Source organism: Sminthopsis crassicaudata, chromosome 5 (assembly GCF_048593235.1).
Source record: "Sminthopsis crassicaudata isolate SCR6 chromosome 5, ASM4859323v1, whole genome shotgun sequence".
NCBI lineage: Eukaryota > Metazoa > Chordata > Mammalia > Dasyuromorphia > Dasyuridae > Sminthopsis > Sminthopsis crassicaudata.
In genome coordinates this window covers 91,424,763-91,439,997 of record NC_133621.1, presented here as the reverse complement: position 1 = coordinate 91,439,997, position 15,235 = coordinate 91,424,763, and the positions used below count along the sequence as shown (strand labels likewise).

Sequence of the window (15,235 nt, the reverse complement as noted above, 5' to 3'; positions counted from 1 at the left end):
ATAATGATGAATGTTGGAGGGGATGTAGGAAAACTGGGACACTGATACATTGTTGGTGGAGTTGTGAAAGAATCCAGCCATTCTGGAGAGCAATCTGGAATTATGCCCAAAAAGTTGTCAAACTGTGCATACCCTTTGACCCAGCATTGCTGTTATTGGGCTTATATCCCAAAGAAATACTAAAGAGTGGAAAGGGACCTGTATGTGCCAAAATGTTTGTGGCAGCTCTTTTTGTTGTAGCTAGAAACTGGAAGTTGAATGGATGTCCATCAATTGGAGAATGGTTGGGTAAATTGTGGTATATGAAGGTTATGGAATATTATTGCTCTGTAAGAAATGACCAGCAGGAGGAATACAGAGAGGCTTGGAGAGACTTAAATCAACTGTTGCTGAGTGAAATGAGCAGAACCAGAAGATCACTATACACTTCAACAACAATACTGTATGAGGATGTATTCTGATGGAAGTGGAAATCTTCAACATAAAGAAGATCCAACTCACTTCCAGTTGATCAATGATGGACAGAAACAACTACACCCAGAGAAGGAACACTGGGAAGCGAATGTAAATTGTTAGCACTACTGTCTATCTACCCAGGTTACTTATACCTTTGGAAGCTAATAATTAATGTGCAACAAGAAAATGGTATTTACACACATATATTGTATCTAGGTTATATTGTAACACATGTAAAATGTATGGGATTACCTGCCATTCGGGGGGAGGGAGTGGAGGGAGGGAGGGGATAATTTGGAAAAATGAATAAAATTAAAAAAAAAAAAAAAAAAAAAAAAGGAAATACACTTTCCTGTGGGGAAACTCTATAACTGTTACCAAAGAAACATTAGATTTTTACAATGTTACTTGTTGGAATTGTACAGTCAATGATTGTTTAAAGAATGAAACTTCACTTTAACTCTTCAAATTCTTGCTTCATTATTACTAGAGTTCAGGTAGCAATGCTTCCTTTCAAAAGTGAGAGATGGTATTGTACTAAGACTGATTATAATAGAAAAGAAGGAAACAGACCTTAGTTCCATTAGAAAAAAGAGATATATTAGCTGTGTTTATTAGATATCACTTTGTTGGTTTCACTTATAATTTGACCTGTCTCGCTTGCAATATCCATATCTAATGTACAAAACAGTATAATACAAGCTAGATATATAGAGGAATTAGCTAGGAGTATCTCAGTGGGTTTTGCCTGATGGGCTAAGATAGATGAATAATTGTATCAGATGATAAAAGAATTAAGGGAACTATCATTGGAAATAGAAATAGAAGTAGAATTATTGAAACTCCAGGCTCAATTACAATGTGACTACAGATAAACAAAGGTTTGTGTAACCCCTATGATGTATAATCATATAGGACAAGATTATGATTGTATCAAGAGCATTTGAATGGTTTATTTCTCAATAGCACAAGAAGGTAACCCAGAAAGTTTATACAAACTAGCATTTGACATAGAGAAAGCTTCTCATAAAGATGTGAATCCAGATAAAAGTGCTGAAAAAAATCATACATTGGTTTGATAATACCTCTTCATGGTGGTTAAAATTAGAATCATAGATTGCTTTGTGTGTTGTTGTATTGTTATTGTCCTGTAATATTATGATGCTTTTATAGATCTTTCTCCACCATCCTTTCAGAGGTTGTAGCTCAAGAAAGGACTTTTTATCTAAAAGATAAAAAAGGGGAATTAATAAGGTATGAGACTTTGCCAAAAGGGAGTAGAGAGGCCACTTCAATATTTGGTGCACAATAAGTTTTCTTCCATGTTGTAGAAAACATCCTTGTTGAGCAAGGAGCAGTGATGTGTGACATGGGAAAAGGATCAGTCTGAGGATCACAGTATAATTGCATCATTATCACAAATGCTTGACAGGGTTTCTCCTCTGTGAGCAGGTTGCTGACATGGTTGGATTGACTCTCCTACCATTGGCAGATACCATGCATATGCAAAGTCCACAAGGTGTTTCTCTGAATGGTAATTGGGGATTGCCTACTGTTCATGCTCTGATCAAGCTTGCCAAAATGTATATCAACAAGGCTATTTAGCATAATAAACTGAAGCTCCTTTTATACTCTCCACCTCATTCATTTCACCTCTGAGAACAAAGGGCTCTAATACTTTGAGCTCTCTATCAAGACAGCTGCAACAAGGAAGAAATAGGTTTATTGATAAAACTGCAGGATTGTTTCTAAAGAAAATCTGAAAATGTTCTTGAAAACAGAATTTCTTCAAGATTAAAAAAAAAAAGGACTTAGATCAATATCATGTCACATGGGGAATGATGTCTGGTAAAGAGAAGAAATCAGAGTAACATTTGGTCAAGGGTATAAAAATTGGTCTATGTAGGGGAATTTTACAGTCTTTTTCTTGGGCTGCCTGCAAGTATATATTCTGGCTACTGCATGTGACAATCAGAAAATTTTCCTTTAACTTGAGATTGTTTCTTCTTTATTTTTACAAACCAGTAAGAATGGGATTTTGAAGAGGGCTTCTAAGAAAAAGCTACGGCCTTCCATATCTAAAGAACTTACAATATATTCATGAAAATAGTATATGCTTATGAAACAAAATATTAACACTGACAAGGCAACATACGACCCACAATCTGAGAAAAGCCATATAAGAATTGCTTAAAAAAGGAGAGAACAGTCATCATTGGAATGGAAAAGAAGAGGAGTTAGGGAAGATTTAGGGAGAGATGATGAGTTTTCAGCTGATTCTTAAAAAATGACCATGATGGGAGTAATGGCCAACAAAATGGGGAAATTCTTTCCAGGGGTAAAGTAGGACACAATGGAGCTCAGACAGATAGATCCTAATTGTAAACAATAAGTTTTGTGTTTTTGCCTTCTCCTGATTGATCCAAGATGTTTGTTCCTATAAGAACATAAAAAATTAACTTAAGAATTAGGAAGTTATATCTACTACTACAAAATATCATGATACATTCTTTCAAAAAGGATTGCTATTTTGAAAGCAATGTGATGGCCTAGAAATGACATCAAACTTGTAATCAGGGGACTTGGATTCAATTAATATCAATATTGTTGATTAATCACATGACCTCCATTACTTAATCTCACATTGTACTGACAATACATATGGTGGAAACTAAATATGAAGTGATTCTGGCAATCAGAAGGACTTATGGAAAGGTAGAACAAAACTTGCCATATAGGGAAAAATAATTTTGAAAATTTCCAAAAAGATATTGTTATTATTCTCAGTCTCATTTCGGGCAAAGTGATAATTCTTCTGATAATGCCACTTTAACTCTTCAAACTCTTGCTTCATCTTATGCTCAAGATTTTGCATTATCTTTCCAAATTCTTCCATTTTCTTTTCCATTTCCCAGTTTTGCTTTTGCTTCTCCAGCTCTCGTATTTGATTTTCATAATTCCATCTCATTTGTTCTATTGCCTTCTCAAACTGCTCCTTGTAGCATTGCTGACGAGCTTCTGTCTCTTTCTGCAGGAGTGCTTCCACAGATTCATATATACTGTTGGTATAGCGGCTGCCCCCATTATCTTGCACCATGTTTTCAACTATGGCCATCAGCTCTGAAATCTGGGCATCTCTCTGGGCTCCACTAGCATTATTGTCAAATGCACAGCATCGATGGGCACACTTCTCCAACAACGCCTTGAAATAAGAGTCATCAATGGTTCCTAAGTAATCCTCTAGGCTTTCTTCTAGTTTGTCTTTTCCAGTGAATACAATGATCAAAAACTTCACTGCTTCAGCTCCTAGAATTTTGTAAAGGCGTTCAATGGCTGCCTTCTCCTCCTGGGTGAAACGGCCCACTTGCAACACCAGGAGTAGAGCATGTGGTCCTGGAGAGGACAGTGTCATGAAACGAACAATTTCATTCAGGTTTTTTTCCTCCCTGGTATCAGTGTCAAAAATGCCTGGAGTATCAATAACACAAATGTCCCTCCCATTCCATGTGGTGCTGGCTTTCTTGCAGACCTTGGTGACTGACGCTCCTGAACACTTGGACTCAAACTCTCTCCTGCCTAGGAGGGTGTTTCCTGTTGCACTTTTCCCACATCCTGTTTTCCCCACAAGGACAATTTGAAGTTCTGGTTCCCCTGAGTCTCCTATACTGTTCTTTGGGTCTGTAAGGAAACAAGTAAGAAAGAAAAATGAAAGGTTTGGTTTTACAGATGATTCTAATAAAGACCTGTTCAGAAATTCCAGCATGACAATCAGGTGATCTTGAGGTCTTTGAAGGTTATACCCATGGTGCACAAGTTAAGATGGGTTCTAACAATTTGAACCAAGCTTTGTGCATGGCCAGCTTTCTTTTGCCCTAATAAAACTCATAAATCTTTGTCAGCAGAAAGGAGACCATCAGGTAACTGTTCTTTGGTGAGGTGTTAAGAGATGGAGTTTTATTAGATTTATATAACTGCTAATGTCACCCTTCCTTTGGGACATAAAATGGATGAACTATTTTTGTGTGTTGGAGAACACATGCATGTAGACATTTTCATATAGCCAATTTTATCCAGCCATATTAAAATAGTGACCTTTTTCTGCATGTTATGATCTTTTTGTAAGGTGGAAGTTTATTCCTCTCTACCCTAAAGACTCTGAATTACTATTTCATAGTTAGAATCCCAAAAGAGAAAAGCTCTAATCCCTGTCAATTCTGAGTGCAGATAGAAGTTTATACACACGTTAGTCTTGCTTTTTTGTTGTTGTAACATGGTTAATAAGATTATATGATTTGCATGATTTCAAATGTATAAATGGGTGTCATGTTGCTTGTCTTTTCAATGGGGTGAGAGATGGAAAGTTGAAGAGTATTTAAAATTCAAACAATGAAATACAGACAAAAATGCTATTAGTAAATACTTAACAAAAATTTCAATAAAAGAGTTTATTTCCCATTCCCTCTAGAATCTGAATTTCAGGTAGAATATTAGAAAAAAAAACCAAAGACATAATCAACTGTATAAATTTCTGATTCTTCCCTTATGAGAACAAGTATAGGACATTTTTTAATCACTTATCAGATAATTGGTAGGTTTCCTTTAAGAACTATTTATTAACTTTTACTATTGTTCCTAAAACAGTTCAAGAAAATCATTCCTCTTGTTCAATTATTATTCAATTAGTTCAAAAATGAGTGTCTATATTGGCTTAGAGAGCCAATATCAACTAATAACATTGCTAAGTTTCTCTATAGTTCCCTAGTTAACCAGTCTTAAAAAATCAGGGAATCTATCTACTCCATATGCTCTTTCCCTCAACCAATTTTTTGACTAGGAGAAAGAAGAAATTCTTTGCCTGAATTGCTACCTACCTTTATTCACTGAGTAAAACTGAGACCTGTTAAACACCTTAGCTTAAAAAGATCAGGGTCTCCCATTGTATCCAGGGCCATCTCCATTCATCCTGATCCATATCTGGCTATTGAACTCAGATGGCTGTGTAGGTGCAAGTGAAACAGGTAATCTTGCACAGCCCTCCCTCACTTCAATCCAATTTACTTGCATGTCATTTCATCACCATTCTGATGACATGGTCCTCTTCAAGAAAGAAAGACAAGCAACAACAGGTTCCAGGACCAAGACTAAGAAAATGAGGTAGCAAATAACACTTTGGTCTTCATCTATCATCACCCTTGAATCTCTACCCTCATCACTCTGCCCAAATTAGATATTTCTAGCAGAGATCAGAGAAGGGACCTTTCATACACACAAAAAAAGGAAAGTAAGTTATTTTAGGAACTCCAGTTCAGATGCATAAAGCATTACAGCATCCTTCTCTTTTATATAGTCTTCCTGGTTTTTAGAAAGCTATAAAAGATATAAATCTCTTGGTTCTATTTACTTTTCTCTCCTTGGTTTGGAGGCTTGGTTTGCTACCTAATCACTTATTGGGAGTGACATTTACCACCAAATGAAGGAAGGTCACCTTATATAAATCTCTTTCTTTAAAAAAACAAAAAACAAAAAAACCAACTTCCTCAAACTTAAGACTTCCACAATTTCATTGTGGCCCATAGGAGACCTAGCTGAGGTCCCCTTCTGTCTCCCTACTTAAAATTTTTACAGGTGAGTATCTATCTTAGCCCCAACAACTCTCCAGCACCTAGGACCATAAATCAAAAAATCTTTCTTAACTGACCCTGAATATATTCGGAAGCATTGTAGTCCTATAATGTTCATCTCCCTCCATCTATGACACTGTTGAAAGATCCTAGCATATAAATCTAGAAGCTCAAGTAACAGATAGCACCTTTTCTCCCACGAATCACAATGCTGTAATTTTGTCCCTTCTCTCCCATCTCACAAAAGAAGCATATCCCTCACACTCATCAGGATTTTCTTGTACAAAAGGGGAAAGCTTGGAGCTCATTTTAGGAGGAACTGCCACATCTTCACCTTAATCAGGAACTTAAATTTCTTGATTAGAATGTAAGCTTTCCCTAATAGAATGGGTCAGCTCCATACAAGAAAGAATGGCTTCTTTCTCTGTATTTGAATCAACCAGCACCCAAAACTGTATTAGACACTTACTAAGTACTTAATAAATACTTCTTGTTTGATTGAATTAATTGACTGCAACATCTTAATACATCTATTTTGGCCACCTAAGTCTCCTATTGGTTTTTCCTCTTTTCTCTTCACAGGTTTCTCTTCACATTATCACATCAACACATTTTCCTCCTGGATTAATCACTGATCAACGTTTGAGGAATTGATCAAGTGTCCTTAATCCTAAACTCCCTGAACTAAGGCAAAGGGCTATGTATCCCTTATGCTGCTTCTGTAAGTTGTGTGAATTCAAATGCATGGAAAAATTGGCAGTGTAGGGCAAGAAGGTGGATCGTGTAAGGCAAGAGGGTCAACCAGGGGTTGGTAGGGGTGGGAGTGGAGGCAAGAACATATAAGAAATGTATATATCTAGGTTCTGGGATACGAATTCACTGTTTGACAAAAATTGCTGGGAAAAGTGAAAAATATGGCATAAATTAAGCATTGACCAATATGTAGCACCCTATACCAAAATAAGATAGAGGGCTCATGATGAACACATAAAGGTCATTACTATTAGCAAATTAGAAGTACCAGGAATAGTCTACCTTCTATGGAGAAGGAATGCGTTTATTGTCAAAGAAGAAGTAGAGAATATTATGAAATGCAAAATAGATAATTTTGATTACATTAAATTAGATAGGCTTGTACAAACAAAAATCAATGTAGCCAAGATTAGAAGGGAAGTAGAAAACTGCCTAAATTTTTTTTTTGCATGCAATGTTTCTGATAAAGGCTTCATTTCCAAAATACATAGAGAATTAACTCAAATTTAGAAGAAAACAAGCAATACTCCAATTGATAAATGGTGAAAAGATATGGACGATTTTCAAATGAAGAAATTATATAAGAAATGAAGAAATATGGCCATTTCTAGCCATATGAAAAAATGCTCTAAATCACATTTTATTAAAGAAATGCAAATTAAGCCTTTCAAAATGACTAAGATGACAAAAGATGATGATAAATATTAGAGAAGATGTGCAAAAACTGGAGCACTAATACATTTTTGGTAGAACTGTGAACTGATTCAACTATTCTGTAGAGCAATTTGGAATTATGTCCCAAGAGCCAGAAAACTATGCATATCTTTTGATCCAGCAGTTTGTCTACTGGGCCTATATCCCAAAGAGATCATAAAAAAGGGAAAGGGACCCACATGTGCAAAAATGTTTGTAGCAGCCCTTGTTGTAGTGGCAAGGAATTGGAAACTGACTGGAAGCCCATCAGTTGGAAAATAACTGAATGAGTTATGGTATATGAATGTAATGAAATAATATTGTTCTATAAGAAATGATCAGCAGGATAATTTCAGAGAGGCCTGGAGAGACTTATATGTATTGATGATAAGTGAAGTGAGTAGAAGCAGGAGAACAATATACACAGCAACATCATAATTATGTGATGATTAAATGTGATGGATTTGGCTCTTTTCAACAACAAGATGATTCAGGACAATTCCAATAGACTTGTGATGGAGAGAGCCATCTGTATCCAGAGAAAGGACTATAGGGATGGAAGGAGGATCACAGCATAGTATTTTCATCTTTGCTGTTGTTTGCTTGCTTGTTTTGTCCTTTCTCATTTTTCCACTTTTGATCTTATTTCTCTTGTGCAGCATGATAAATGTGGAAATATGTTTAGAAGAATTGCAAATGTTTAATCTATATTGGATTACTTGCTGTTTAGGGGAGGGGGAGAGGTGGAAAGGATGGAAGAAAAAATTGTAACACAAGATTTTCCAAGGGTAAATGTTGAAAACTATCTTTGTGTGTATTTTGAAAAATAAAGGCTATTATTATATTTTAAAAAAGAAAACACTGGGATTGAGTTTTCAGTAGATACCATTCTCCTGGTTTCATGGTATCCTCTTTTACAGAACACATCTCTTCTCCCTCTGTTAAAATATTGGGTTACTAACCAGAAACTGCCTTGGGTCCAGAGTAGTGGTAGGAAAGTGTGGGGTGGATGGAGCTAGGGAAATAAGTCTCTAGGAAACATGAAAAGAAAACCCCTACACCCACAAATTTAATTCATGAAAATTGATCAAAATACCAAGCTTAGATGAGAAATAAGTCAAAAATTAAAGTATCTGTCCTGGGGAAGAATACTATCAGCTGCAAACACAAGATAAACCAGAAAACTACAAAACTACTCCCAGCCTAGGAGTTTTTTTTTAGTGGGCTGCCCAACATGGGACTGAATAAGTCATCGAATAACATGGCAGCTGAAACCACTCATTAAATATAAGGTTACTTAACAGAATCAAAATAGCCTAAGGTTCTTACCTAAGATGTCAATTCTGTTCAATCCAATGTTTGTAATAATATTAAATAGGTAATCTAGTGATATGAGATCTTAAGTAAGACCTGATGCTTAAAAATTACAAGGTTGAAGGCAACCGTGTGGACAATGGGTAGGAGGCTGACCTAGGAGTTCTAAAGACATTTCCTATATGATGATTGGTAAAGTCCCTTACATCTTTGAGTGAATGTCCAATAAGGTATCTATACTGTGGAATCCATGAACTTGTACAGTTTTTTAAAAATATATATACCCATATATATTGATAATTGCATTTGAATGTAATTTGTTTCTTTTGTGATCCTGTATTTTATTTTATTCTTTTTAAAAATGTTATTCTGCTTTACCATACCACTAAGGGATGCAAGGCAGAAAAGAAAATAAGAATTCTTGCTCCTAAATCTTCCTGACTCCAGACACTGTGCTCTTTCCACTGAGGCACCAGCTACCTTTCTTCTAGATGCTGATAAAGATCAAAAGTCAATATATTTTGAAACAGCTTGTAAACTCACCTTTTTTTTTAGGGAAAGTGCTGAATAAACTAGCCTTTTCCTTTCCCAATCCTCATTCTGCACCCTCATGTCTTCCTTTCTCCTTAAGGCTGCCCTTCAATTTTATCTTAACCACACTGATTAACATGAACAAACACCTTGGATGGATAGATGGATAGATGGATGTGTGTGTGTGTGTGTGTGTGTGTGTGTGTGTGTGTGTGTGTGTGAGATCATCTGCCCTCCTCTCAAAATGTGTTTGATTTAACAAAAGCTCTAAGGCCCTCTTTGAGTAAAGGTGTTTTATAAACTTCTCATCTTTGTATTAGAAAGTTCAAAGGTTGTTTCTCTTTTTGACCTGCACCTTTCAATAGTAAATATGCCCCTTCTCTCCTTGCTCTCTTTACACATCTCTTATTCTTCCTAGGATTGCTATCACATAATAACTCCCATCAAAACAAATTATTCTAGATGGGTTCTAAATGAGGTAAAAAAAAAAAAAGAAGGTAAAACATTTTAATCACTATGACTTTCTCTAACATTCTGACACTGACCATTTTTCACCTATAAAAAATTATTCCCTAATACTGCCCTCTCCTGACATATGGAATAAGACTTTGCATTCAAAACAGTAATTACCAGGGATGAGGATATCCGAGAGACAGTCATACAGGGAACCCAGATGTAAGGATTGACCAAGAGCTGGGATCTCCACTGTGTTCTTCCTAGTTGGAAGTTCTTTTCTGTCCATTTCCCTAAGGAAAGAAAATTAAAGTCTGGGGCAGTTATCAGGAAACTCATTTTCTAGAAAGCTCCAATATCAATGTCCCATTCCTGGGTGACCAAGCTCTGCCAATCTCTGTTAGCCAGGAACCTTGCACAAGGGTAGTGACTGTTATAGGACATATAGACACCATTCCAGTATGGAGAACCCAAAGGACTCAGACACCATGGAGTGAGAGGCCCAGCTCAGAGAGAATTTTAGGAATAATCCAGGAGAGAGGGCAGAGGCAGAGCTGGAGAGTAAGCAGAAGGACTGGTTTGCTTGGGGGAAATTAGGATTTATGTACCACTGCAAGATTTGCAAAGTACTTTACAAATATTATCTCATTTGGACCTCACAATACTTCTGGGAGGTAAATGCTATTATTATTTGCATTTGACAGATGGTGGAAACTGAAGCCAACAGAAAATGACTTCCCTGGGGTCATACATCTAGGGAATGTCTGAGGGTGAATTTGACTCAAATCTTCCTGACTCCAGGCTCAGTGCTCTAGCCACCGCACTAGTTTCTAGTGTGAGGGGAAGAACACAGGGTAAGTTGGGTCTACTATAAAGGAACAAGGAGGCCTTCTTTGGTAGAATCAACCCTGAACCCTGGCTTTGGCTTAGGATCTGAGACATCAAGATCTATGGGGAGGTGAGGACTGCCTGACCAGGTGTTGTTTGGCTGTTATTAAGGGCTTTTGAAAATGAATGAAATGAGTGAAATGAATAGAACCAGGAGATCGCTGTACACTTCAATGCTGTATGAAGATGTATTCTGATGGAAGTGGATATTTTCAACATAAAGAAGCTCCAACTCACTTCCAGTTGATCAATGATGGACAGAAACAACTACACCCAGAGAAGGAACACTGGGAAGTGAATGTAAGTTGTTAGCACTGCTGTCTATCTACCTAGGTTACTTATACCTTTGGAATCTAATACTTAATGTGCAACAAGAAAATGGTATTTACACACATATATTGTATCTAGGTTATATTGTAACACATGTAAAATGTATGGGATTGCCTGTCATCGGGGGGAGGGAGTGGAGGGAGGGGGGGATAATTTGGAAAAATGAATACAAGAGACAATATTATAAAAAAATTTTACTCATGCATATATACTGTGGAAAAAAATTCTAAATAAAAAAAAAATTAAAAAAAAAAGAAAAGAAAGAAAAGCTTATCATCAGCAGAAGCCAAATGATCTCAGCCTCCAAACCCTGGGGTGTACCAGACCACTTGAATCTCTGCATACAGACAGGAGTGAGGCAATTCTGAGATGAGTTGCTGTAGGCTGAGCCGGCATTCCCTGCAGGCGGTAGCTGTCCTAGGAGTAGCCCTGAGAATCTCTATGCTCAATTCAGGGTAGGGGATGGAAAGGAATGGAGGAATCAGATGCTGAGAGACATCTGAATTGAGGCATTTAATAGATCTGTGTGACTTGATTCCAAGTGATTGTCCATCAGCCTCTGACCCTATTTAGAAAGATTTTATAGAAGGGGCAAAGATGTCATAATATCATCCTGTTGGAGGTTTTTAAGGAGGCAGAAAGTTTGAATGGCTGAAAAGGAATTACTGAGGGAGTGATATTACAAGGTGAGACTGGAACAAGCCTGAAACATGCAACTCCTATATGGATGCCCTTCCTCTCTTTTCTTCATATGATTGTTGTTCAATAGGGTTAAGATTTCATGAGCCATGTGGGATTTTCTTGGCAAAGATACTGAAGTAATTTGTCACTTATTTTTCTAGCTCATTTGACAGATGAATAAACTGAAGCTAATAAGTTAATTGCCCAGCATCACACAACTAGTAAGTATCTGACAACAGATTTGAGCCTTCCTGACTCCAGATCTGGCACCCTATCGACTGCTCCTCCTACTTCCCTTGTGCCCCTCTTCATTGAGCCTTCCTACCATTTCCCCTTTGGATCAGCACTTCTGCTGGACTGATTACTCCCCTAGCCTCTTCTTCCTCACTATCCCTCTCTTGACAGACATAAGCAGTGGATCGATGGGTGTTATGCCTGCTGTCCTACATCACACTCCTTGAAGCTATTTTTACTCTGGATCAATGGCTTCACTTTATCTGTGTCTTCCTGGAAAGACTGTGTCTCTGTTCCCTCAAATGTTCGTGGGATTTTCCTGAACTGACTCTCTAGCTGCTGGATAGAATATCTGTTGTTCTACAATAGAAAAACTGGTTGAGTTTGACCAGGGGTGGGGAGGAGGAAGGTGGCAGGTTGTGAGTTGTAGAAATGAATCTTCCTGCACTTGAGAGATTATCTTTCACAACGTAATCGCTCACAGGCCTGTGTTAGTTAGTCGTCTTAGCTAATTAAGACTGGGAGGACCAGTATGCCTCTGAGTGACACAAAAATTTTATAATTTTATCATTTCACTAACACTTCTTACATGTGTCCAAAAGCACTTAAAGTATTTACAAGCAGATATTTTACTTTCAGTATGAAATAAAAATATTCATCCCTAATCTCTATTTTATTTGCCTTAGGGTTCAAAATAAATACACTTCCTCAAATGAGAAATCTTAGATCTTCCTTTCCTCCCTAGAATTCCAGAGGGGAAAAAAAAAGAAAGAAGTTTATACTTCTTAAAGAAATAATTCCAAAGGGCATAATATATTAACTACTTTTTAATACATTAATAACTAAGCAAATATGATTATATGTAGTGATTACTTCCACAGAACTGAAGGGGAAAGAACTGAAGCTCTCTTTTTTATGTCTACAAAACTTCCCCTGGACAGACAGATTGCTGAGGTGGAGACAGAGCTGGCTGAGGAGAGGGCTGGGTTTGAGTTCCAGGTTTACTACCACCAGTCATTTGTCACCTTCCTCAGGCCATGCTCTGATCTCATTCTCTCCTCTTATCTGTACCTACTCAAAGGTTAGCAATTGCCTACCAAGAGCCTCTGCTGAGCCTCTGTTGAGCCCTGAGTGCCCTGATTCTGGTTTCCCCTTGTCTCCCCTCAAGAAGAAGGGATTAGAGAGATTTTCATTGCCTGCTATTTTAGCTCTTTGTTTCATCTCTGTCAGAGAAAAGACTTCTGGATTTCTTATTAGTGTTCATTCTTCTTTCTCAAATAGGATCAATGACGTTATGAGGTTATATCTCAAGATTGTCTGGCACTTCCCATCTTCCACTTATATTTTTTTCCACTGGATCCATGGTTTACATTGGGATAGGAGAATTCCTGGTAAAGAAAGTCCTTTTAGTAGGACAAGTCAGCACCTCTTCTATAATTCATAGCTTTAGCAAATTTTCTGTGCCAATGAGAAGTTCAGTGACTTGGGTAGGGTCACATGGTCAGTATACATCAGAAATAGGTCTTGTGTTCTTCTGCCAGAATTCCTTGTCTCCTTGTTCTTTTTAGCCCTATTTCTGACATCAACTCTCCCCACTCTTCTACACTGCCTTTCACTTCCTTCTTTTGTGTAATGCTGTATATAAAATGATACTCATCGCTTATAGTGCCCACAGATTTGTGGCAAGTTATTAAGTTCGATCAACTTTTATAACATTATACAAAGTATGGGATTAGGGTTGTACTTTTCATTAAATTTCATGGCCTAAGAAGAAGGTACTGGATTGTAATATGTAAAACTTCTTTCTCTCTCAGTCTGAAATCATTTTGTCAATAAGGACCTTGTGAGAATGCTTGAGCATAATAAGAAAACCTGAGATTTTACCTTTTTAATATTTGCATATAATATAATAGATTACAATCCTATAAAAACTTTGGGAATTTTAAAGCAGATTTCCTCTCCCATGTTGAAACCTTGCCTGAATTTTGGATACTTGCAGCACCAGCCTGTAGGAAATGGTGGTCTGAAAATAATACATCCTATCAACTTAATACAAAAAAAAAAAAAAATCAGACCAGCAAGGTGATAAGTGAATAAAGAAAGGCATTTTATTCAGGATTGAGGAATAACAACAGATAGACCTCTCCTCCTCTTTCTCCCTTACTCTTCCTAACATTATCTCCTTGGTAGGTCAATCTTTTGGGTGTAACATTGCCTCCTCCCTGAGATCCTCTTTAAAAGGATAAATGGTTTATAGGCAGGATGATAAGATACTGCAATTCTAGTACTTTTGTAGTAGGAGTTACCTGGGAGTGTTTTAGATGATTTTACTCTCGGTCTTGAGAAATGGGGCCTCATGGGGACCCTGGGCTCCTGGGGAAGAACAGATGCTTTCCTTGCCAAAGCTCATGGAGGAAAGAACAGAAAGGAGGAAGTTGGGGATACCAAAAAGAAATTGCTGAGATGCAAATTTCCAAGAGAGGGTAAACTGGCTGGGGATGACACTGTCCACTCACCCATCAATAAGATCAGAAGGATGGGCTTTCTTCTTGTTCTTTGGGAAAGGATGAGTAAAACTACCTTAAGAATGAGAATGTAACAGAGGACACCTCCAAAGAAATGAACAGGTATTTAGATACTTAAATATTTAGAACAAGTATTTGGGGTCAAGAAAAGACAAGGACCCATTTTTTGGAAACTGAGGCTTTCCTCTTAATTACAACTCTCAGGATAACATATTATTTGATTGAAGGTGAAAATAGCTTTCCATTTTTGGATTATGACTTCGACTATGGGTCCCTGCTTCTTTGCCCAAACCTCAAATCAGAAATGACCCTGCCCTGGCTCTATAGGCAGCAGATTTATTCGTTTCTTCCTTCAACTTTGCTGATCAAGTGCAACTTTCCTCACTCACCCACTGCCCCTCAAAAACAGCCCTCAAATTTTGGCAAGGTGGGAAAGGACAATTATTTAGCTGAGAAGCAACTGTCCTCCAGGAGCCAGGACTCTTGGAGGTAGTGGGGAGCAGCCATCATACATGTATCCAAACTCAGTAGGAGCCAAAGTTAAGGTCTTGAACAAGCAGAATAACAGAGAAGAGTGACTGAGAGGGGCAGATCTGTCCCCTGAAGAGAGCAGGGAGTCCACCCTCCCATAGAGGTGCCACCAATCACTCACCTGGCCAATTCCAGTACTGGGGCTTTACCAAAATGCACAGCCTTCTCCCTCTTCCTCACAGAGCTGAGCTTTGAGGTCTGTGTTACTGTGGTTGTGCCTAGAGC

At 37.6% G+C, this 15,235-nt stretch overlaps 2 protein-coding genes across 2 annotated transcripts in view; one reads left to right on the top strand and one right to left on the bottom strand.

Annotated features, from left to right (window-relative positions):
- LOC141542874 (stonustoxin subunit alpha-like) overlaps positions 1-8,382 on the top strand; it is a 27,872-nt gene extending 19,490 nt beyond the window's left edge. The window contains exon 5 of the mRNA XM_074267552.1: positions 6,660-8,382. The gene's annotated coding sequence lies outside the window, so the exon portion shown is untranslated. The remainder of the gene's footprint in view (positions 1-6,659) is intronic.
- On the bottom strand, positions 1,388-15,235 carry LOC141542875 (GTPase IMAP family member 4-like). Its single transcript, XM_074267555.1, has 3 exons — positions 15,132-15,235; positions 9,999-10,114; positions 1,388-4,134 (listed from the first exon to the last, which is right to left on the bottom strand). Exons 2-3 carry the CDS (start codon positions 10,108-10,110, stop codon positions 3,152-3,154), a joined length of 1,095 nt encoding a protein of 364 aa, XP_074123656.1. The 5' UTR covers positions 10,111-10,114; positions 15,132-15,235; the 3' UTR covers positions 1,388-3,151.